Below are 24,824 nucleotides of genomic sequence, written 5' to 3'. Positions count from 1 at the left end.
CACTGGAACCAGTAAGGCACAGTACGCTGACAGTTGGAGAAAGTAAGAGTCAGCCTGGAGAGGAAACAAGCTCTAGTGGTTAGGGACAGCATGGAAGCTATTGCTTTTTGTTTGCACACACATTTTAAATAAACTGCTCTTCACAGTGGCCAACGATTCATATCCCTTGCTAAACCCCAGATGGGGGAAACCTTTCTTTCTCAGCATCGAGCACCTTTGAGTGTCTACATTTCTGGATGATTCACATAAAACATTTTAAGAAAAAATTGATCTTCTTTGAGAAGCTGCTGCTCACATCATTGAACTGCTGGTCCTGGCACACTGGTTGTAGTAGTGCACCCCAAATTTGAAGTGTAACACACCACTGCTCATTTTTGCACATGCAAAAAGAAAGCCTGCAGCTTCCTAGCCGTTACTTCAGAGGCAAATAAACAGGGAAGGATCCAAGTTACACTTGTGGCTCCTTGTAGGTAATTTACCTTTCACCTCAGCTGAGAGAAAAAAAGAGTCACATGCAAACCTTTCTAGGCCTTTTATAGGTAACTGTTCTTCACACAAAACCTAAATTCACTGTGCATTGCAGATTACTACATATAAATTTGGTTGTATCCTTGTGTTCTGGTTTTCGGTTGGAGCTGACCTCTTCTTTTCCCAAGCCATTCTTGGGAGTCAGCCTTATGCACAGAACTCATCTGAACTTTCAATGTTTTTCCAGAAATCACCTGAACATTTCCTAACTCAGGATGACCATGCCTCAGGGTAAGCTGGCACCAAGGCTTCACCATCTGATAAAAATCCAATGGAAACATGACTTCAGGACAGCAACAGAAAAATAAGTTTTCTGAGAGTTGAGTTCAACAGTTACATATATTAGAGCTGTTATTGTTACAACTTCATTTAATAATTTTGTGATAAAGCTGGATTTTCTGTATTCTTGTGTTTTTCTTCAAAATTTCACACTCAGGGCAGTGGGAAACCAACCCTATCTGGCTTTTTATGCTCTGTGATACAACAACAGCTATTTCTAGGTTTGCTGAGAACATACACAAAAGAGACCAGCAAGATTTTATGACCTCTTTGTAGAACTGTGAAATAAATAGAAGTATTGTGTTTTATTTATACAATATTCCGTTAAAAAACAAGAAACATTTTATTTAATTTCATTCTCCACCATGTGGATTTAATTAGCAATTAAATAGTACAGATGTGAATATACAGTGATGAATCAACTGTGGAATTTGAGATAAATGTCAGCTGGAATTTGTAAAGTATTATGTGGGCTTAGCTCTGACTTATTCCATTAGGAACAATAGGGTGGAAAGCCTTATCCTAAATTATAAATAAATAAGCAAACAAACAAACAAAACTATGTCTATTTCCATACAGTCCTCTCAAAACCACTTGTGGAAAGATCCTGTCTAAGAATATTCCCTGAAGAGAGAAATTCAGCATAGGTAGGAAAGTGATGTTTATTTTGTCAGATAACAGGAATTACTCCACCTGATTGTTTGCACTTCAACTCTTCAAGGGTCCTGCAGGAACTGACAAGGGCTGGTAAGAGCTACTGCTGATCCTAACTCCTTATGCCACAACATTTCTTCTTCACTGAGCTCCCCAGTGCACCAGCTTTTCAGCTCTCCAGTCTGAAGTAACAAAGGATTGACTGTAGGGTCACTGCAATCCTAAATAACAAACCACAAAACAAAAATACAAAGGACAAATGTTTGCTACTCTTTATTCACTTTATGAATACTGCATACATAGTATAAAAAAGCCCCAAACAAATACTTGTAATATCAGTCTGTAATTCTTGGGTCCCTGCTGGAGAATACCAGGAAGGGTGGTTTTGTGTTGATTTTTTAAAGGATCTAGCACTATAGTAGCCCATACTGCTGATCTTTCTTGCTTCCAAATAAAGAAGTCTAGATAAAGATTCTCATCTTACAGCTTGGGAAAAAAAAAAGAAAGGCAAGTGAAGGAACAAATGCCTTTTCTTAACATTTAGTGTTCAGTTCCACCACCAGTTTATATAGACAGAGCTTCATTCCTGCGACCACATGAATGAAGCTCACCATCAGATTTAATGGCAAATACAATTTAATGGGAAATACAAAGCTGCTGTGAAAATGAGAAAACTATTTACTTTGTACAATGAACAAAGCCAAAGTTGTTCTACCAGTTGCACAGGCAATGAAGCATTTGCAGTATGAATTTATATCCATGGAGTCCTTTGACTAGGAGAACTGTTTGCATGTGTTACAAAACAGGAGTTACAAGATATTCCAAACTTTTCAATTCAAGTTCTTATTTAGTACAGGACCATGAATTCAGAAATCTGAGTTTTATGCTACCACTAAAAGGCAAAAAAACTTTGTGGGTTTTGGCTACGAACACTTCTTTTTCCCCAGTTTTCTACTCTATACCTACACCCTCTTGCTCTCTTGCCTGATGCTTGACAGCTTTGCTTTTGAGGCAGTGTCTTAACCGTATGACTTAAGTAGCTTGCATTCAATTGTTTATTTTAATGTAATGGTCTACCTTTATCCTTATTTATTGTGATGCCTTTTAAAGTATTACTTTATTAAAATGCAATATTAATGAAAAATGTAGGTATTTTAATTTACCTAACTATTATAGTAATACTGTTTTCCATCCTATGGAATAATTTCTTTATCCACAATAGGAGCTGTTGGTGCTTCTGTGCAGCGCTGGCATAAATTCAGTTACTGTTTGTTGTAGTACCTTTGTGAGAGCCACAGGCAGTTCAGGAGACTGTTCAATACATGACTCTTAAAAGGACCTCACCTGAAGAAGTTATCCTTCTGATTACACTGCTCTGCTGTAAGAAGAAACTAGTAAAAAACAGAACTGTGGAGTAAGACAGATATGACTGACAAACAAGGACGTGCAAGTATATAGGCACCAGAGCCCTTGGCTAGTCGAGACAGGTAAGGTGACATACATGACCTACCTTCCTTGGGATTTGTTCCTGAGAAACTGGTTAAATTTACCTACAGTAGCTATTCTGAAACATAGGTAACCTAAGGGATCAGGAGAAAAATATACAATCAGGCTGAGACATTCGAATTACTGAAGAGGAAGTTTGGCATTTAGAATATTCAAACTCCACTTGCTTACATGTTCTTAGCAATCTGGTAAAAAATTCTGCTGTGAAAAACAATGCAACTAGGTCAGTTCAGTGGATGATTGCAATGCTGCAGTGATTGTTAGCAATAATTCAAACTTCTGTTTTTAAATTAAGGGATGAACTGGACATAACTTTGCTTCATCCATTTCTAAGTATTTTTCCTATAATTTCAATGTTTACCTGATAGTGCAGTGTTTTATTATGCATCTGGAAATCACATACATTTTAAAGAACTGTGAAACAAAAAACAACCACAATAACTCAGAAAGTTCTTTGTTTTAAAGGGTTGTTTGTGTCAGGGTTCCAATTTCACTAAAAGGAAGGACTACTTTAATTCCATGTGTACAGAGACATTGTCTCCAACTACACTTAACAAATACAGCCTAATAAATTTAAAGAACCAAACATCAGTAGAAGCTAATCTTACAATAGAGACCAGTTCTCTACTACTGAAATTTTCATGTAACTAATTTGCCTAGAACAAAATTGGTCCACATACAAAATAAAATGGGTAAATGTAATTCTAAGCTGAGCAAACACTGTCCTTTTTATTCAGTTCCAGTTGTAGTGGTCTCTTGGTGCTAAATCATAATGTGATCTCTCTTCCTCTTCACGTCCACAATCTAGTGGCAGACCATAATTGTAATCAACTGTTACAACCGGTAATCTTTTACTTTGTTCCATGTTTCTGGTAGTTTCACCCTGAAAAGGCTTTCTTTCATAGTCTATTGAACTATCTTCTTGGTGCATGGATGAAGATGAGTGCATTGTTCGTGAGGAGTATGGTGCAAATCTGTTTTTTCCTCTATTAAATTCCTCTGAGGGATGCATTCTCCTATTGTCTTCAGGACAATTCGGTCGATTACTGTAAGAACAAATATGAACAGTGAAATTCTTAGAAATAAAACAGTTGATTTACTGTTGATGGCCACCACTAGAAATTAACTGTGTCTAACATTGGAAGAACAATTCAAAACCTCATTCTTGTTTTTACCCCCTGAAAGGAAAATCCTCTCTATGGATGTTGCAAACTTGTTTGTATTAATTTTCTAATTCTAGTGATTAAAATTACAGCTCTTTACAGTAAGTAATTCTACTAGAGGAAGTTTTGTTTCAAGTGCTGTTTACAATTAAAATTACCTGTTTACTGAGGATATCTTTACCTAGGGGATGTTTTTTCCTAAGTCCATGTTTTCATTTTTGTGTATAATATGTAACAATAGCTCTCTAATACATAGTCTCAACAGGCAATAATATACTTAGGAAAATATTTTAATTATTAATTTTTCTGCAATAGAAGACTCACTCTCCTACAAAATACATGTGGAAGGATCTAAAAATGTATATACATTAGGTTAGGGTGGGTTTTAGGTAGTCCTGGCAGAGTCGCCAGAAACTCATGGCTTTTGGGACTACCTAAAACAGAAGCCAGAAAAATTAAGAGAATAAAAAGTGGTTATATTTATTGAAGGGCCTTCAGGTACATTTAGGGCAGACGAAGGCCCCCCCAGGGGCTACACCCAAAAAATGAATGATGGGTCATGGGTTTTCATACTTTTATAAGTTTGGTCCATTTGCATACTGGGGGTTAATCTTCCAGTTACAGCTTCGGCTAATTAAGTCATTTACCCCAAGTTTGCTCCACCCCCAACTCACTTTTGTTTTCATTTCTGGGGGCCTGAGACAGTAAGGTGCCCTTGATTACCAGGCCTAGAGAGGAATTGTTTCGTTTGACCAAAATGGGAAAACAGTAGCTAACACTCTATGTGGATTTTAGAGTTATACACTAAAGAATTGCAGGATTACAAATATATGAAAAATATAAAAGCTAAAATCCTAAGGCATCAATAGATATATTGGCTTCAATTCTCTTTACTCTCAAATACCTTCCTTACTTGGTAAAGTAAGTGGTGTATAAACCCAGTTCAAAACAATCTTTAAAACTTTTAAATCTTCTCCCTAACTGAACCATAGATTCACTTAGACTGGAAAGGATCTCTAGAAATACCTAAGGCCACCTCAAACTAAGTCTCATTAGATGAGTTTGTACAGGGGCTATGTCCATTCTTAAAGAATGTGGGATGGTGGCTCTGGGCAACCCATTTCAGTGTCTGAGCATCCTGCACAGTACAACTCCTTAGCTCGTTGTACACAGCACCTAAGATTTAAGTATAGCATCTGTGTTTTGCTTTTTTGCTTACTGGTAGTTGATTTTCATATTATGTAGTTCATTAGCTTGAACTGTGCTTGTAATGTCAATGATTGTATCAGGGATTCACACAATAATCACACTCAAAACTCAGTATTAATGGACCACAAATTAGTCACATTATTTGCTCAGTGCTTGGATTCAATGGGTTAAACTGCATTTAAGCAAAAATATTAACACAGATTTTTATGCTGTGCAGTTAATTTATATTTTTTAGCTAGGAAACTGGGGGAGTAACACTACAATGGTAAGTCAGAAAACAATGTATGCTATCTGATGCTTACCTGTAATTTCTGTTGAAGTCATCATTATCAGACCCATAATCTCTGTGAAGTGAAGGAGATGAGGAGAAATGAGGTTCTGGTATATTTTCATGGGAAGAAAAGGTTCTGAAAAAAAAACAAGAGAATTGCATGTTAAGAAGACTGCCAACAGTTTTAAGACTTGGAAAAAAAATACACATCAAATGAAATAAACATATTTCTTCTTTTAATAAAACTTAAAATTTTAATAAAAACGGTAATAACTGTATTAATACCTCAAAATCATATGCTTCATTTTAATAACGTCCTCTGTTTTAGTGTACAATGGAAGAAATTAAATCAAACTTAACTAGTCCAATAAATCTGAAATACATTCTGAAATATTAAAAATATTTTGAAATATGTCAGAACCCAACAGATTTACTAGTAAGTGATACATGTATTTGTGAGATTATAATTCAAGTTCTGAAGCAAACAGATTTCTAACAAATTATTAACTCAAGGAATAAACAAAGGCAAATCAAACTTCCTTGTAGCATTCCCATTTATCTGTGTTTGGCTGACGGGATAAATAACATTTAATATCCTCTTCTGCCCAGAGGACAGCTTTTTAAGTGTAAGTTTCTATACAAAACAAAGTGGGACAAGAGTTCTGTTTCAAGCTGACTAAAAGGTAAAGGAAACACATACTTTAAAAAAGCACAACCTTCTAATTTAGGAAACATTGGCTTTCGAAGCTGCAACACTCCAGCTTACAGCAAACTCTTCCGTAAGTCAAACCAAGAAAAGTTAATGAACTGATCATTTATATATTAAAAGGATGATTAATTGATTTTAAAATAATTCACTTTTAAAAATACTTAATTTGCAATTTAAGTTAAAACTGGTGAGGTTTACACTTTTATTCTGTAATTCTGTTCTTACAGCTCAAGGATGCTTTTACCTGTCTGAACACCATTCACGTGGCAAGTCATTGTGACCTGGATGATCACGAAAAGGTCTTGGCCTTTGTCCATGCCCTTTATTACCATAATCAAAATCTTTTAATTGAGTCTGTTCCTGTAAGCCATCATAAGGCTGAGAGTTATGAAAAGGTCTGCACCGTTGTCCAGGACCTTTATTATCATAATCTTTCAGTTGCATCTCTGTTTTTAAGTCATTGCGAGGCTGGTGATCATTAAAAGGTCTCAACCTCTGCCCCTGACCCCTCTTAACAAATTCAAAATCTCCCAGTTGCATCTGTGTCTGCAAGTCATCATGTGACCCATAGTCACGGAAGGATCTTAGTCTTTGGCCAGGACCTCTGCTGGCAGAATCCAATTCTTTTAACTGCATTTGAGTCTGAAATTCATCACGAGATTGGTGGCCATGGAACAGTTTTCGTCTCTGGCCATGGCCCCTGCTACCGAAATCAAAACCCTTTGACTGCCTGTCTTCCTGCAAATCATTAGGAGATGGATGATCAGGAAAAGATCTCTGCCTTTGTTCATGGCCTCTGCTGAAGTCAAGAGACTGTCTGTCTGCTTGCAAATCATCATGAAACTGGTGTCCATGAAAAGGTCTCAAACTTTGTCCATGTCCCTTGTTACTGAAGTCTAGGTCCTTCAGCTGCGTGTCTTCTTGATAATCATCATAAAACTGGTGATCAGTAAAGGTTCTTTGTCTTTGTTCTGGTCCCCTGTTGTAGTCCCAATTTCTCATCTGCACTGATGTTCTCAATTCATCCTGAGTTTGATGGTCATGAAATGGTCTTCGTCTTTGTCCAGGACCCTTATTAATGAAGTCAAAATCGCGCAACTGCATCTGTCCTTGCAAGTCATTGTGAGGGTGGTCATCATAAATTCTTAATCTTTTCCCAGACCTGTTAAGAAGTATTGAGTATCATACTTAGAAGTGCTACAAGTCATTAATGAAAACAATTCCTTTTTAACCAAGAATTTATATGAAAGACATTGCAAGTATGAAGGTATCAAAACTACTAATAATCCAAACTGTATGTAAGATTATAAAACCTTCAGTGTTAAAGCAGAAGCTGTTACAAACATTCAATTGTAATTCTATAGTACTTGTAAACAAGCAAAAACAGTGATTCAAAATTAATTAAAAATAACTGCAGATTATTGTAGAATAATAAAGAAGGACAGGCAAAGTAAAACCGAATTTTCCTAAGTGAACTAATTACTTACAGACTTTTAACAGCATACATTCCCTTTCTTTCCCTTATCTTGTCACTGTTTTGTCAAATTCTGTAAATACATTTTACATGAGTAGGCTACATTAATAAAATCTCTTTGGGGTATCTATAGTATTTTCAGTAAGAAGCAATTTTTTTCCCTTGTGGTCCTTTTTTTTTGGTTTTGTTTTTAATTCCATGTTTCAGCCTATTACCCTTGAAAATCTTCATTTGGGAACCGCTCTACAGATCCTTCCATTGCATGTGGTGGTGGGATAATATCTTCATCTGCATCCCATACATCCATTCCAAGGTTACTAAGAGCGAAAAAAACCATCTCACATAAGCTTCCTTTTTTAAAACATACTATTGACAGAGAAAAAACCCACCCCCTTAAAATTCTTCAGTTCTGAATGACAGAAATTTTATGTTAAGTAAAACTTACAGACAACTTAGAAAATGTTGATCTTGTAAATTTATTTTAAAAATCTGACATGAGTCTAACTTAATCCTGCACAGACTATGAAACAATGATAGGAGCAAAACAAAGGGCCTTCATAATCTAAAAAGAAACAAATCACTCAGATATTAATTTTAAAATCAATTTATTGCTCCAAGGCATCATTGGCACAAATACCTCAGGACGATGTAAAGGTTGGCTGCTCTTAGGAAAAGGTGATGATAAGCATAACATTCTTAAACATCAGGAATACAACTACTATGAACAGAGGGGACGAGAAAAATCTTCCATGTTCCCGTGGTTTTTTATTCTTAAAATCGTTCTACTATTTTTTTTAATATCTTGTTCTACAGTGCCAACAACAGCAGGCAGATCACACAGCTTATAAAGACATCTCTGCAGTGACTTCTTTCAGCCTCTGAGAGAACGCACTCAATACACTCGTCACAGTATGATAAAAGCACAACAGCGTTCAGTAGTAGTTGTCAGATTGAAAGAGCTTTCGAACCATATACATTGAAAAGATGAACAAAGTACACTGCACTTCATGTTATTCATCTGAGAATACACAAACAACTACACATATATTTACAATCTATGTGTAGTTTCATATTAAAGGTTTAAGAGGGAATAATTCTGGCTTAGGACTGGAAGTGAACTTTTAAAAAATGCTAGGAGACACACTGGAAAATCTTAAGCATGCAACTAAAAGCTTTTGTTTACCTTCGCATCGGCTGTGTCCGGAGATCTGTGAGATACACAAGGCCATCCATGCGATGACCTCTGGCATCGCCAAAAGCTAAAACAAAACCCATACAGTCTAATGAAATGTGCTCAAAATGAGCCAAGAAAATGTGAAAGGCAAGCTCCTGTTCCCCATGAGATGCTGAATTTGAAAAAATTCCAATTTGGTATTAAGTATTTCAGCAAGCTGGCATCATTGCAGCATTTTTTTTAAAAAACCCTGAAACTAGAAGTGGTAGCAAACTATGACTGAAAACTCTATCAAGAAAAAAAAAAAAAAATTAAGCAGCTAAAACATACTCCTCCTATGCTGTCAATTTGCTATTGCTCAAGTCCTGCCTGGAATAGAATCAACAGTCAGATAAAATCTTCTACATAAGCCAGCACATGAAATTACTGAAAAGATACTAAAATAGAATTGTAGTATTTGTGAGTTTTTAGTAATTGTGAAGTACAACCTGACATGTGCCTTAGTTCTAACTATATACATACCTTGAATTGCTGCCTCTGGATCCCAGCCTTCAACATCTATAAGATACCTGAAGAAAAACATGACTATATTATTGTCCCAAAGGGAATACAGAGTAATATAAGGATGCTACTTTTTTGTGAACAATGATTTCTGTTTTCATACAGCCTTACCTACATATAAGGTAGCCAGTTCTATTAATTCCATTAGTACAGTGAACGCCAATGAGTTTCTCTATCAAAAAAGGAAAGAGTCTTTAATAGTTCAGAAAGTGAAATTAATAGAAAGTTAGCACAATACAAGAAAAAAAAATCTCTGCCTTTCTAGCAAGGTCATGATAAATAATGCTTGCTATTTACAAATTCTACTGTCACGCCTGTAAAACAGACACATCCAGATGAGACATATGTCCTCTCTATGCTGGATCTCTAGCAGCTGTTAGATCACTACTTCCAAACTTGTGACAGCTGAGATTGACTCTGCAGAATGTAGAAAAAAAAAAAAAGAGTGATGCCAGGTAAAGCACCTGGCCTCAGCCACTGCAGTAACAGGAGAAAAAGAATAAAATATGCGTTTGAAAGCAAATCTCAACAAGCATATGTAGAACTGAGGAACTCAACTAACACATAATGCACCTAGAAGTATGAAATGCCTAGGTGTATAAAATACATGGAGAAAAAAAGGACCAGTAATCTTTACAGAAATATTTTCTTTTTAAAAAAGATTATACTAATTGGCCAAAGGCTAAAAAGCAGAATAACTTACTATTGCTAGGGTGTTTCAAATGAAAGATTTCCAACAGAAATAGGGAAACTCTAATACAATCATGCAAGGCACTGGTAAACCCCAACCAGAGTATTTATATTCATATTGAAATGTAATGAAAAAAAAATCAATTTCAATATGTATAGAAAGGGTGGCATACTATGATGGTCATAAAAGAAGGAAGCTCGTCTTATTTAGTCTGTAAAACCAAATCTGAGATGCTGAATGTAATAGTGGGGACAGAGAACAACGATACTTAAAGGGCAAAGCTGGTATAAGAATAAATGTATAACTGATTAAGAGTTTTAATCTAGATTTTAGAAGAAAAATTATCATCATCAGAAGAAAAAAGTTTTGGCAGAGGCAGTACTCACAGACGGTCTTTGAAACAGGATGTTGATAAACTTTTGAATTACATAAAATATAACTGAGACAAAATATAACTGTTTGCCATAGATCAGGACAATCAAATTGCCACGTAAGTTCATTACAAGTTGATGTCCTAACAACTCAAACACTAAAAAAAACCCCCCTTCTTGGGAAGTATTTGTAAAAAGAATCCTGAGATATTTATTTATCATTTATATCTTATATTTTATATATTTATTTATATATTATATTTATTTATATAATTTATATATTAGAGGGATAATCTAAAATGGAGGCCAAATTATGAGGAGTAAAGTTCTCCCAAGTCAGAAGTTACATAGGCTCTGCCAAAATGCTCTTACGAGCTGTAACTGCAGGTCAACATCCAGTAACAAATCAAGAACTGATTCTCTCAAGATCAGATTCAGATACAGACTATTCTTTATCACACAATAAAGCAACAGATCAAAACCAGCAGAACACTAATAATCACCAGGTAATTTCCTTAAGCCCAAAAAGAGCAAAGGAAGAATTTACAAACTAACTTCCTGAGCAAGGACAAAGGCTTTTTCTTATACTTTTTAATTTTCCCAGTAGTTCTAATTCAGGCTCTCATACCTGAAATTTAGGTCAGAACTTTTTCACAAAACACTTGACCACCCACAGCAAGACCCTGTTATGCTTTGCAGTAAAACCTGTACGCACTCGGACAATTACTATCGCTATTTTCTCAAAGAGAATGCCAAAGGAACCACAGCAAATATCATGAAAAGGCCTGAAAGAATGGTCCACCATTATTGGATAAACAAACAAGTAACAGCTGCCTACAAAGAATCGCTACCAAAAGAAGTGAGAACTTAAAAGCTACAAACACACTGTGGCAAAATACACACTAATTTATTTTCACAAAAAAGCACCTTATCCAATCTTAGCAAAAACTGTCCTGTTGCACAGACACTGAAACAGCAGCACAGCCACACTGTGGAAACACTGACACTGGGTCTGTAATCAGATTTTCAAGAATTGTTCAGATCTGAGGGCAATAATGGACTCATAAGTCAAAAAAACACTACGTCAGACTAAATGGACTGAAACTGCTGACACATATCAGTGCCCAGTGCCATCAGAGACCCAGTGCTATTTAAAACATCCATCAAGGGCTGGCAGCTACAACACTCAGCTGATGGTAAACAATTTGGGTCAGACAGATGAAGGCCTTGTTGCAGTTACTTTGACACGTAACACAAATGTAACACTATTGGGAAGGGCATTTAAGTTAGCAGTCATTTTTAAAAAAATATGTTTTGTTTGAAAAAAAAGATACGTAGTGGTTCGCATACTGGATCTTATTATGCTAATAAAGTGGAAAGTGCTGTAGAAAGTCTGAGATCCCTGGCGTCATAAATTTTATTGAATATTGAAATTAGTAAATGCACAGTTAGTACTGAAATAAATTTTTGGTGAGGGATTTTCTTTTACATCCTAGGATGCTGATATTTACCATTTCCCGCATTTTCCCAAAGGAATTTTCTGACCCACTTTTTGAACTGTAGGATAGTAGCATTATCAGGGACTTCAAGTCCAACAGTATAAAGTTTCTTATACTGCACACTTTTAGGTAAATCCTAACAACAAAAAGAAAAAAACAATGGTAAAAATTACTGAAGTCTTGCAACAATGAGAAACCTTAAGCAGTATCTAACATAATGACAATGTAAACCAGTAGTTCAAATCCCGAATAAAAACTGAAAACAATCTTGACACAATTGTATACAGATACGCTCTCAGAAACTACCAGTAACATTTCTACATTAAAGACCATCTCAAACAAGGTTCCTACATAAGATTTATTTATCCCTGCTAATAAGGCTGCACATTAACTAAGGGAGCTGATTCTTGTCATTCCATTCTAACCCATTTTACAATCATTATCAGTATTTGTCCCTCCTATCCACAACATATAATCACATATTCACTCCCTTAATGCTTAGAGCCCATGTGCATTCAAAGATTTGCGTTGTTATAACACTGCCATTTATTCTCCTTTTCAACAGGAGGCTGATTAATCACAATTGTTTGGACCATACAGCTAAAAATTTTTAAATTGATAAAGTAGTTTAAAAATGTAGACCTTCTTAGTGGATTCCACTGAGGATCAATAAAAAGAACCACCTAGGAATAAATGAGAATATCTTCAGGACACAGGGTGTAACTATTCTGCATCTTTTGTGCAGTGCCTGGCACTGAAGTCTTTGTCCATTACTGAGTTAGCATAACACAAACAAGCCACAAATGTAACTAGCTGGGAGAATGAGTTAATTCCTCTGTGATAAAACATTTATTTTCTATTGGAGACACAAAATTAGTCTAGATGGCTTATGTGTCTATTCCAATCCAAGGTATGCAAATCTGTAATTTTAAAACGTAAGTTGCAGTAACTATTTACATTTTTATTAGGCTTTTGTTACCTTAACTTCATAGTATCGTGTGGTATATGTTAAATCAATAATTAATCCAAGCTCCACATTTAGGGCTTTCATTGCAGCAATTAAGTCTTTTGGTGTAAATTTCTGGGTTGGGGTAAGCCTCTGGTTAATTGCCTACAAAGAAAATGGAAAAGAAATATTTTTTTTTTATGTTCTAATAACAAGACATTTGTAATATTCATCTGTTTCAATTAGTACTAGGAAACATCAATATTTAAAAGGGAGAGTTTAATTATCAGAACCACATCCATATATTATACAGGTAAGAGTAACCAAAAAGAAAGCAAAAATTTATGTATTCCTATTCAGATGAAAATGCAAGACAATGTGAGCATTTCTGCTTGTAAAATGTTAACAAACATTATTAAAATGAGCTCTGATTTGATAGACACAAAAATTCTGAAAAATGCAGCATGTATGTACTGATTTTTATGTAACTAAAGACACTAAAAAGCAAAACACTACAGTCTACTTCTCCCAAACAAATTTTGTCCTGCACAGTAACTCAAAACTAAAAGTGTATTTCACATAAAATATTAGAAGTTGTGATACAAGAGTTCATTTCTAAAGCTTTGACTTTCTTCCCACAAATGTTATGCAGACATTTTTATCCCTGCTTCATCTCTTGACAGTGTACTTGCATGTCATTTAGCACTGGGAAATATTAAATAAGACTAAATATCGTGACTAAGAAAGCTGTGTGTTGGTGGATAATGAATAATTCATTTCATTTGACAAACAGCGAGAAAAATGTTTACTCACCCTATTGTAGCTGTGTTTTTTGAAATGTGTTCTTCACTTTAGGTATGAAAATGCCTCACATACTCAAGACTGGATTTTCTCTGAATAGTGCACTTGTCCATTGTGAGAGCCTTTTGACACAGGCTCAGCCAGAACCAATAAAGACAGTGGCAAAAGATGCAGCAGCCTCAACCACCTGTCAGTTCCTTCATCAACAAGAAATTCAAGCAGACTGGACTCAGAACTATTGGAAAGGAAGGCAGCCACAGACCACATACTTCTTAGAACCACAGATGCTATAGGGTAACTAACCATTCCTGGTTTTGACTGTACAGATTATAATGTAAAATACTAGCAAGCTCTTGTCTCAAGTCCGGAAACAGAGACAGGAAACCAAAGTAAAGAATAAACAGCAGGGCAGTCATATCAAAGCTGGTATGTGATTAGGAAGCTTGAGCTGAAAGGAGGAGGATAGAAAGCATGTAATAAAAGTATTCAGTCCTATGTATTTCAGACACCAGTGCACTGCTGAAAAAAGTGGAGGTTGTAGAAGTTTAAACAAAATGAACATGAGTCAGTTAGGTCACTGCTACTCAGCAGTAACTCTTAGTAAAATCTGAAACTGAACAACTTTGAGGTGACAAAGATGAATCTGCAAAAGGTCTACAGTAGAATATTAAAGAATTTTTACTATGTGACATGACACAAACTGAGGAGGAATGTAATTTACAAAAATAAGGTATCTCCAAATGTATTGTTTGATTGAGTAGACAGTTAAATCTGTTATGAAACACTATGGTTCGAAAGGCTCATTGGAATTTTCTGAAAAACTCCTGCTGAGTATTCAGTAGTTTAGGTGTTTAATAGGGCTTTGAGAACGTGAGAATCAATTCTAAAAATCCTCCTAATGGCACGGGAAAGAACTTGCCCAGTTCTTACTACACTACAGTGCTACTGCTAGCATTATAATGGCGATGTGAAAGGAAAGACAGAAAATCCTTCCAAGTAAACATATGATCTTTACTAACAGCACATCTTCTAAGACAATAACCCTTCTATCTTCAAATACTGAAAGTGTGTTTTCTCCCTTTGGGCAAAATCACCAATTGTCAATTTCCCAATACACAGCAAAGAAGTAAACTGCTGCATATTTAAGAGGTCTGTTCCACCAATTTAATAAATAATAGGACTTCTGACAAACTATAACCAATCAGGTCTTCAGCATTTTCACACAGATTTACTGACCGCCTCTGCAAAAACATCACAGTCTAGCCAGCTACACGTTTTATGTGTATTCTGCCACAAACTCTATCACCTTCAAGCACACGGTCTCTGGCAGACTTGTCATTTCTCTGTCTTGCATAGTTGAGACTGAACAAACTGAAGGGATAGAAATGATACAGATTTTGCATATTTGGGTATCAGACTTTATGTCTGGCCAAAACAGCTTCCCAGAACAGAGATCTGTGCCCCAGGGAGATCAGTAGGACAGGAAACGAGCAACATGCTGATGTGGAGTAGTCTTTGTGACAAGAGCAAGGAAGCCAGTTATAAATCTACTGGATTTTATATTCACAGCTTGATTTGTTGACCGGCAGTCTTGGTGGAAAGGCACACAACTGCCGTACAATCCATCCACATCTTGGAGAACATGACCAATGTTAAGCATGAGAGCCTTGGTGTCCAAGGAACCAAACCATCATCCTAAAGCTGTAAAAGCAGCTGAAGGAAGCAAATCCTGCAAGCATTTCACTTCAGTCATTGCTAATAAAACTGAACTGAATGGTGACTGAAAACATAATGGGTACTAATATACCCAAAGAACCAAATTTTTTATGTATGAATACTAGAGAGCAATCTGTAGACAAAAGCTTACACAGAACATTTCCCTTTAACTGCTATGGTTACATCAAGCCACTGTATTTTAAAAATGCTTAGAAACTTTTATTTCCTCTGTATCTAAAGCAAGGACTTGTAGAAGTTAATTTATGCAGCACTTGTCCTATTAGCCCTTCTGTATAAATTAACACTTATTTGCCCAATGCCTCCAAAAAGGCATAGGCACCAAAGAACTCAACAGTCTCAACAAGACAACCTCCACATCTTTTAGAATCGAAGAATTTAAAGATTTCACTCAGTGTATATAATATCTTAGGATGGCTCTTCATGTCAGTAAGACTCTAAAGGAAATACTAATAAAAATACTTTACAATTAATTAATTATTACTTTTAATTAATAGAAGAAATCTATGAAGACTTCTTTTTTAGCTATACTATATTCCACCAGATCACTGAAGCTTTTTGCTTATGAAATTGGCAATCTGGATCTGTAATTTTAAAAGTTCTGCAGTGGCTGGTATTCTTCAATGAGTGCTTAATTTCCATAAAATTATACTTTGGCTTACATTGCCTGGATTGTTATTCATATCATAACCCCTTCCATATGATTTTCTTAAAACAGCCATGAAAAGATGTTAAATAAGATTATGAATTTAGGCCACTTAACAGTGATCAAATGAATTATGCTGATTGATTAGAAGCTTGATTATTTGTAAAGATAAATAAAGAGAGTAACATCAAATATAAACCAAAATAAGAAAAATATAGAATATTATTTTTAAAAGCCAGATGGCTGAAAGGGCTAAATCTGAAAAAACTATTTTTTAAAAAACTTTCTTGAAATTTGCATGTATAGTCATGCTATTCTTCATTACTTGAGCAGTTTATCTAATACAGCCAATTTGCAGTTACTTTATTATACATACCCCTTTTAAAGGTACTTTGAACGCAATAAATCTTGTTCCTGGTATAGGCTGTCCAACTGGTGTCAAACTCCGCCATCTGTAAGGAAAGAAATATTAATTTTTAAATATTTTCAAGTTACATGATTCAACAGAAGACACCCGCAGTACCAAGCACATAAAACTTGCTGTTAACATACAGTATAATTAGGTCCCCAAATCTGCAATTATTCCATGAAGTGGTTTCAAAGTATCACCAGGACATTTGAAAAGAGTCTTCTTCCTTCCTTCTTCTTCAACTTCCAAGAAATTCCTCTCCTCAAAATGGCAGGATAACATATACAAACAAGTAGCACCAATTTAAAGCAAAGCAGATGTGTAAGGTTCAACAGGTTAAAATGTACTGTTGTAGTTGGTGGACATTTTTCAACCTGACTGAATCAAACACCTTAAAAAAGCTGCCATAGGCACACATCAATCATTTAGTTGACAATGAAATGCAAAGTTTACTTCCATTAGCAATACAAATCATCTGTATTTTCCAAAAATGTTTCCTTTGTAATATGCTTCTTTTTCAAAGAAACACTCCTGATTGAACTTTCTCTCAACATTTTGAAAAATACAGAGGATATTCCATCACACCAAAACCTAGCACAAATCACCAATATGAAGACTTGTTACAACACTCAAAACACTTGCAATTCTAAAACCACAAAGAACTGGTATGCACAAGTTCTACACTGTACTGAAAAAGCTCTTGATCTATAATATTTCAGAGATTTCAATTTTTTAAAAAAGGATGAAAAGCATTATCTGAAGAGGAAAACAAGTTCATCAGCAGATCAATTTTACCTTCAAAGAGGTAACTTACTAAATATAGAACTATTAATTTTTCTTCTTCTGCAAGTGCAAATTATCTCTATGACCTACCAAGGTGCAGCTGAATGACTTAAAATCTACACAGGCTTTTTGCATTTTTGGCTAATACCTCAACTATTAAAATACAAAACATTTCCACTAGATTCTTTAACAATGGTGTCCATTCCCTTGCAATTTTCTGAATTAATGCTTAAATACTCCCTTTGAAGGGAGCAGCCAACAGCTTCTAGATTCCTTTCTGGTGTTCATCAAACTACACCATTTATGAAATAAACATAATACTAGATTTTAAAATATTCTAACCACTGAGTACTTTGCTTTGTTCGCAATTCCCGTATCGGACCGTAACAAAAACTAGAAGTTGGCTGGGAAAATTCTCAATGAAACACCTATATTTGTCATAGTATATAAATAACAACATCAACATTCACAGATGCTTGAAACTAACAACGGAAACACAAAGCACGGTGACCAAAGTGTATTTGATATTAACCAATCATGTAACAATCTACTACATCCATGTATTTAACACTAATTTATCTCTGTAATCTTCATCATGGGGCAAAGAACAGATCAAGGCTCACAGTGTAGACATATAGGTGCTTAGTTTAATGGACAACAAATGAAGCAACATAGGAGTAATAACTCATCATTAGGAAGGCTGTTGCAAACAGCTGGTCTGTAGAAGACATACAAGGTGAGCAGGTGTAAGGGCAAGCTAGAGATGAGATCACTGAGAGCTGTTTCAAATAAAACCTTTTATTAAATGATAGATTTTTGCAGGACTTTGTATCTCCTAACTGCAACGAGGGAACAGAAACAGTCCTCTGCAAGTAAATAACATGTATTATCTAAGTGTTACAATGATAGTCTTCCCAAGTGAATTTTCAAGTTTGTAAACTTTGGAGTCTGGTAGCTTTATGCTTGCTGTAAAATATGGAAACAAAAATCTGAGACTATGTTCCATTTACTTCTATATAAGAGATGTAAATTTTACGTGAATCCATTAAGATCAGAAATTCAGTGCTGTTTTAGCCTGCTTTCTCTTGGAAAACTATGAGTGGAAATAAACCATAATTATCATAGGAGCGTTCAGAAGTGAAAAAGAGATGATCAAAAAAGGGCTTTAAATCTTATTTTAATTAGCAATGTAAAAAAGGCTTTGCAAAAATTCTGAACTTTTTTTCATATTAGGGGATTGACAGAACAATACCTCAGGATTACCCAGTTTGTTGTCAGACGTTAATAAACTTGGGTTTTTATTCTCTTGTATTTAAAGCCATTTAAATCCTCCCAGAAAAGAAATCTGCACAATCAGCAAGAAACTCAAAAGCTGCTGACAGCTCTATGGTAGAAAATGAGCAGAAGTCACTTTTCATCAAAAATATAAAGGGTATGTGTTCCATGTTATCTTTAAAATGGTATTTAAAAAGGAAACTTCAGCATACTGCTGCAGAACTAAAAATAAAACCAGCAGATTGAAATTAACCAAAGATTAGCTAAGGAAATAAATTCAGATTTGTTCTGTTGTCAACAAAGGAACATGGTTGGCAATCAAAAATGGCCTGGACTAAGGAAAGTCAAACTCTTAAGAGAGTAAGTATAGATAAAGGCAGAAATTATCAAAGACGAGCTGCAGGTGGTCACATAAACAGGAATTACAGGAGCAAAGACTTAACTAAGCATTTTAACAAGTAAGAATGAGACTTGTGACACATGATTTGTACCCTGCTTGAACTTAAGTGGAAGGAGGAAAGGCAGGAGTCAAAGGTGTTATCACAAGACTTGGCACCATCATCATCCCCGTACCAGTGACTAAGAGCTAACAGAGGCTTGAATGAAAAACAAGCTGGCATGAAGTTGCTGATTATGGATTACATCCACCTGAATATTTTATCTGCTTTGGTTAAAACTTTTATTAGAGCCAGATGTGGAACACACGTTTTTTTCATAACTTAGTTTAACACTACTATTAAGGTCATATGGAAGCTTTTATTTCCAGTAAAATTTTCTGGTTTAGAACTGATTCAGAGTAAGATTTACTTCAACAACTACTGAAATACTGTCACCTCTAGTAAGATTGTTTAGAAAATACTACATGGAACCTCTTCTTTTTTTTTGGCTACTGATACTGCATGATATACATGCAGCCTTATTTTCCAAGTGACTTCCATACCTCTTTAGACACCAGATTCAAAACTGGTAAGAAACACTAATACAAATAAAGTATCACCCTTCTCTCCCACTCATCGTTGAACATGTACAATCCCTTATGCTACAGTATTTAATATTCCTGTCTAAATGAAAATGCTGATGCTTTAAGTCTGGACAGGAAAAATTCAATTAAAGAAGCATATTTACAGTGCATAGGCAAAAATAATTCAGCTTTGCCCTTCAAACAAAAAAATCCCACTCAGTATTATTTTATACTATTCAAGGGAAACATGCCAGAAGGTGACATTTCTGCAGATGCTTTTCAGAACTGAACTGGACTTTATGTAATTATACCCATGGCAGGATTTTGGATGCTGAAGCACAAATGTGTACTAATCTGTAAAAACATCAGAGTATTTTATGACTTGTTATGCAGCTTGGACTCTCTGGTTCTCCACTAAAACATCATGATGTAAAACTACTGAAGGATAAAACCATTTGAGACGCTGTGAAGAATCAGAACTTGACTCCATGTGGAAACTGCAGTGCAAGGGGTCACTTGAATCCCTCTTTTACACTGCTATCTCCTTTTGCTACAAAATTACTTCACCAGCACTACCTTGTAGGTTTGAGACCTCAATGGACACTGTACACTATAGCTGTGCTTCAAGACATTACTGGGAAAATAGAGAAATACTCTTTATCATAGAATGGCTTGGGTTGGAATAAGCCTTAAGCATCATCTAGTTCCAACTCTCCTGCCACAGGCAAGGACACCTTCCATGAAACCAGGTTGCTCAAAGACCCATCCAATCCAGCCTTGAAAACATTTGCAGGGAAGGGCACCCAGAACTTCTCTGGGCAACCCATTCCTGTGCATCACCATCCTTACAGTGAAAAATTTCTTCTTTACATCTAATGTAAACCTCTTCCAGTTTAAAGTCATTACCCCTTGCCCTAAAACAAAGTTCACCATTTCTTGTTTAGTTGCCCTATTCCTACTTACTAACTTCACCAAAACCTCCAATTTAGTGTATCACTTGTATTAGCATAATGAAATTTGGATTAAAAGTGTTAAGAATTTGTGCACTAACAGAAAGACAATCTTAAAAGATGCCTATGTATAGTGTCACTTTCCTTATCTCTTGCTGTACCGTTAGACCGAAAGAGTTACTGGTAGATGTACTGCTTTACAACACGGTGATTGAGGTTGTACTTCCACGGTCTGCACCGTCTGGACTTGTCCTTATGCTGCAGTGTACCATACTCTCACTTCTGCCAGCAACTGTTTCTGGGGCCACTAAATTGCACGTGCAGGATCATAGATTCAAATTAGTTTTCCTTAAGTCCCTTCCAGGGACTTCTATGTTTTTCTGGCTTACTGAATTGACAGTGAAGAACAATGGCTGTGCAAGCAAAGATGCAAGCAAAAATGGCTGTGCTGCATGAGCCTGAGGGGCTGACAAGGCCTTAAACTTCTTTACTGCCAAATCCCCGTTCCTGTGGATGTCTAGCTTGATTTCTCAGCAGTATAAAAATTAAGTATCTGGAGGAGTTGAAAGGACTTCAGTATCAGGCTCTTTGTCAGAAGGCAATACCAACTTTTTAACCAAGTACTTGACAGTAGCTGTTTCTGTCCTTGAAAGGTATTAGCTTCCAATTGTAGAAGTCAAAAGTACAGTCCACTGATTATTCCATACTTAAGAAATCCACATAGCCTGAAAGCTTCTCTAGTTCAAATGCAGGGGGTGGGATAAGAATGGAGAAATGAGCACCTGATTCTCAAAGTTGTAGTAACAATTTCCAAGGATGAAGAAAACAAGGAGAGGTAGTTCTTTTTGGATTTCTGAATCGCTACTTACAAAACCAACCCACTTTAGCTCACTTTTATCCAACATTTAACTGAAATTTCATCAAAATTTTCAGAGAAAGACATACTTAAAACAGCTTTTTTTTTAAAGTTTTATTCTAATTTTAATCCCTGAGTTTGTCAGCTAGTAAAAAAACTTCAGCTTCTTTGTTTTTTAAATTCTGTTCATCTTTTGTTTCTACTTACTGCGTTTAGACCAACAAATATTACAGGAATGCATGTTTTTTTGTATCTTATTGCTCCTCCTAAGAATGCTCTTCCTAAACCTACTTAACACTTCTGCTGAAACCAGCATAACGTAATTATTTCCTCAAATAGTGTATAAACTGCAAGTTATTGCCCCATTACAGTGTGCCTTTATATCTCAGCATACCCTCCTATCCAAAAAGTTTGTATTGATGTCATCAGCAACACATGGGTTAAAACTCTTGACTTGGCCTTCTTTTTTTGTGCTTTATTAGAGCTGAAGAATAGAACTTTATCTGTTTTAAATTATGTCATTCTGTGGTCCACATATGTACTCCCAATCAAGTCATCAGAAAGCCTGTATCGTGCATTTGGGTTAATTTGGGATTATTTTTACTGATACAACATTTCTGTTGTCCTCTTGTTAGAAACAAAAACATGGGATTTTTCTGGATCTGAATTCACAAAAATATTCTTTGATCTTATGCATGCAACCACCTGCTTCCATCTTATCAACTCTTCCTCCATTCCTAGTAGCAAACATGTGAGAAGTCAGAAGTACAGACTACTCTCCCATTTCTCCAAAAACATACACTTGGGGGTAAAAAGATTAGGAAGAAGGAACTGTGTGCGGTTGATGAAGGAGAAGTGTTCACAGACAGGTTGGAGCATTATACTCACCTGGGGGATGAGTGGCTGGGCTGTTCCTGTCTTGGAGAAAATACCTACCTTACCTGTCTGTAGGTGGTGAAGATGCTTGAGGCAAGAAAACGCCTGGGGCAGTCAGTGCCCCTTCTCTGTGGGATGCCCGCTCCTGCCTCTTGCTTAGTGAGGGATACTTACCCATCAGGGATAGTATTCTTCTTTACCATGCTGAAAGCAGGAGCAGGCAGAGCAGGAGGCAGCGGTGAAAGTGGGCACTGCAGCAAAGGAGAGAGAACCGCGCGGTTAACACGGTGCTAATCTCTTTCTCCATCAGTGGGCCTTTTCACAGGGCTGAGTCTCAAGTAAAACAAATCAAGCAGCCATCTGGGGCTTGAAGTTCTGCATCTTGCAAGTTAGCCTATTTCTCCACTGCTACAGCACGACAAGAGGGAAAGACAACTCACCTCTCCTCTCCAGGTGACCACAAAACAGAGAGAGGAGAGGCGGCGGATTTCTCTCTAACTCTGGCAGCAGCGCTGCAGGCACGAAGATCTTCCTGGCAGTCCCTTCTGTCCCACTCCTGCGGCTCGAGCGGTCTATTCCGCCCTTGCGCTCCCAGTTAAAACACGTCTCAAGGAGAAGAACCTCCGGGCAGCTGCAAGAGGCGAGGCCGGCACCTCAGCGGTGGAAGGACGATCACCTGCCACCCCCTAACCTAGACGGGTCCGATCCCGGCGGACCCCGAGCGCCCACCGACCTCGGGGGGGGGGGGGGGGCCGCCGGGCGGAGGGGCGTGGGGAGCGGCCCCCATATCCCCCCCGCTCCTCAGATAACGCTGATGAGGCTGCCCCTCACAGCCGCATGTCCCCGGGGCAGGACCGGCTGCGGTGCCGACCCAGGGCTCGACGGCGGCGGAGCTCGGGGCAGGGACAAACAGAGACCGGGGCGGTGGGAGGTCGCGGCCCGGCTGCGGGGGGCGGGCAGGCAGCTGTCGAAGGAGGCGGGCGGGCTGTGAGGGGAAGGGCGCGGGCTGCAGACGGTGACAGGGAAAAGCCCGTGCGGCGGCAGGGCGGGGCGGGGAGGAGCGGGGCTGCGGGCGGCCCGTACCCGGACAGGATTTCCCTGGCGGAGGAAGGAAAGGCTGGTGCGACACAGAACCTTCCCGAAAGAGCCGCGACTGCGCCTGCGCGGCGGCGGCGGCGGCGGGCGGGGCGGGGCGGGGCGGGGCAGGGCAGGGAGGGGCGCGGAGCGCGGGGAGCGCGGCTGCGCCTGCGCGGCCGCCGAGGCGCCGGGGGCGGGGCCCGCGCGTCCGGGGGCCAATGGGGCGAGGGGCGGTGGCGGTTCCGGTTCCGCGCGTGCGCGGTGCGGGGGCGCTCCGAGCGGCCGGGACGGGCCGGGACGGGCTGGGACAGTCTCGGCGTCCCGGGAATGCCGCATCTCCGGGCGATGGTTTTGCCAAATTATTCTCCAGCTAGATCTTTCGAAATAGACCGGCTTCATTAGTCAAAGATGTGCAAGTGATGTAGATTTAAAAACCAGCTAATCATCTCTCTTGCTTAAGCCAATTTATTTTTGTTTTAAAAGTTCTTGAAAGTTATTTTTCCCATGTACTCCTGCACACTACTCTGAGTTGGTGTCAGTGGGTGGCAGCCAGGATGGTTGTCCGTACTAGAAGCACGTTCTGAAAAGTTAAACCGTGATTTACAGTAAAAGAGCTGCTGTAAAGTTGATCGTCATAATTTGTTTGTTAATACGTTTTTATATCTACTTGATACGGTATCATTTAACTAGCCCCGTGGAACAAGTACATTAAATATTTTAGGCATATATTTTTGACTATGTTTTTCTTTGCTCTGTTGTGTCTTATTACCTCGAAGACTTTATTCAGTCTTGTCCTTAGGTAAGTGCTTTGGTGCAGCAGTTTTGAGGTGCTGCATTTATGGTATTTACAAATCCCCTTTCCATATACTGTTTGGGATGCATTCCATATTGGATTAGTCCTCTTCGTGCTCAGTACAAAGTGATAGTTCATACCTCTTCATTTTTGCATATTTCTTTTAGTATTACGTCATTTTTTCGATTTCCTGTGTAATTATGAAACATCAGCACTTATATTTTTAATTGAATCATTCCTTGAAGTTCATTTTAATCTGAGTCTTCGGGATGTGAGTGGAAACTAAAAAGGACAAAAGACAAAATTTTGTTAATAGCAATGCTGGTATAGGTCTGTAGTAGCTTATGTTTTTGAATGTGTGGATTTGCATCACCTTAGCTGAGAGCAGAGTCCTTTTTGAAAAGAGAAAACTTGCATCAATTGTTTTGACTTGGACTTTTTACAAATAAATATTTGGGATGCTTGTGGGCAGTTTGATTATATTGATAGATTGAAGAAAGACGAAGTAATCATGGCTGAAGCCGTGCTGTAAACCAAAGATCTTGGAAAGGTAACCTTGACTTTCAGGAAAAAATTAAAACAGCCCTCTGAATCCGTGTTCTCTACTCGATGGTACAGTGTGGCACTA

General features: G+C 37.5%; 1 protein-coding gene across 6 annotated transcripts; it reads right to left on the bottom strand.

Moving 5' to 3' along the window:
- Nucleotides 1-1,708: 1,708 nt before the first annotated feature.
- LOC116447095 lies at nucleotides 1,709-23,499 on the bottom strand. Of its 6 annotated transcripts, XM_032115786.1 has the most exons (13): nucleotides 23,410-23,499; nucleotides 22,767-22,957; nucleotides 22,501-22,577; nucleotides 16,593-16,668; nucleotides 13,069-13,200; nucleotides 12,102-12,225; nucleotides 9,640-9,700; nucleotides 9,490-9,536; nucleotides 8,977-9,052; nucleotides 8,009-8,110; nucleotides 6,564-7,481; nucleotides 5,642-5,746; nucleotides 1,709-4,013 (listed from the first exon to the last, which is right to left on the bottom strand). In XM_032115786.1, the coding sequence occupies exons 3-13, from the start codon at nucleotides 22,527-22,529 to the stop codon at nucleotides 3,701-3,703; spliced, it is 1,983 nt and encodes a 660-aa protein (XP_031971677.1). In that variant the 5' UTR covers nucleotides 22,530-22,577; nucleotides 22,767-22,957; nucleotides 23,410-23,499; the 3' UTR covers nucleotides 1,709-3,700. The 6 variants fall into 6 exon arrangements, with proteins under 6 accessions (XP_031971677.1, XP_031971679.1, XP_031971678.1 ...); XM_032115788.1 differs by lacking the exon at nucleotides 22,501-22,577; XM_032115787.1 differs by lacking the exon at nucleotides 22,767-22,957.
- Nucleotides 23,500-24,824: the final 1,325 nt, after the last annotated feature.

Source organism: Corvus moneduloides, chromosome 8 (assembly GCF_009650955.1).
Source record: "Corvus moneduloides isolate bCorMon1 chromosome 8, bCorMon1.pri, whole genome shotgun sequence".
NCBI lineage: Eukaryota > Metazoa > Chordata > Aves > Passeriformes > Corvidae > Corvus > Corvus moneduloides.
This window is presented reverse-complemented; position numbering and strand designations above follow the sequence as displayed.

Excerpts from the sequence above, each read along its gene's own strand:
- LOC116447095 (XM_032115786.1), bottom strand. The coding sequence starts at position 22,529 with ATGGTAAAGAAGAATACTATCCCTGATGG. Across the intron at positions 9,537-9,639 it reads ACTGGCTACCTTATATGTAG|GTATCTTATAGATGTTGAAG; the intron begins GTAAGGCTGTAT and ends GTTTTTCTTCAG. Across the intron at positions 9,053-9,489 it reads TCCAGAGGCAGCAATTCAAG|CTTTTGGCGATGCCAGAGGT; the intron begins GTATGTATATAG and ends GTTTTGTTTTAG.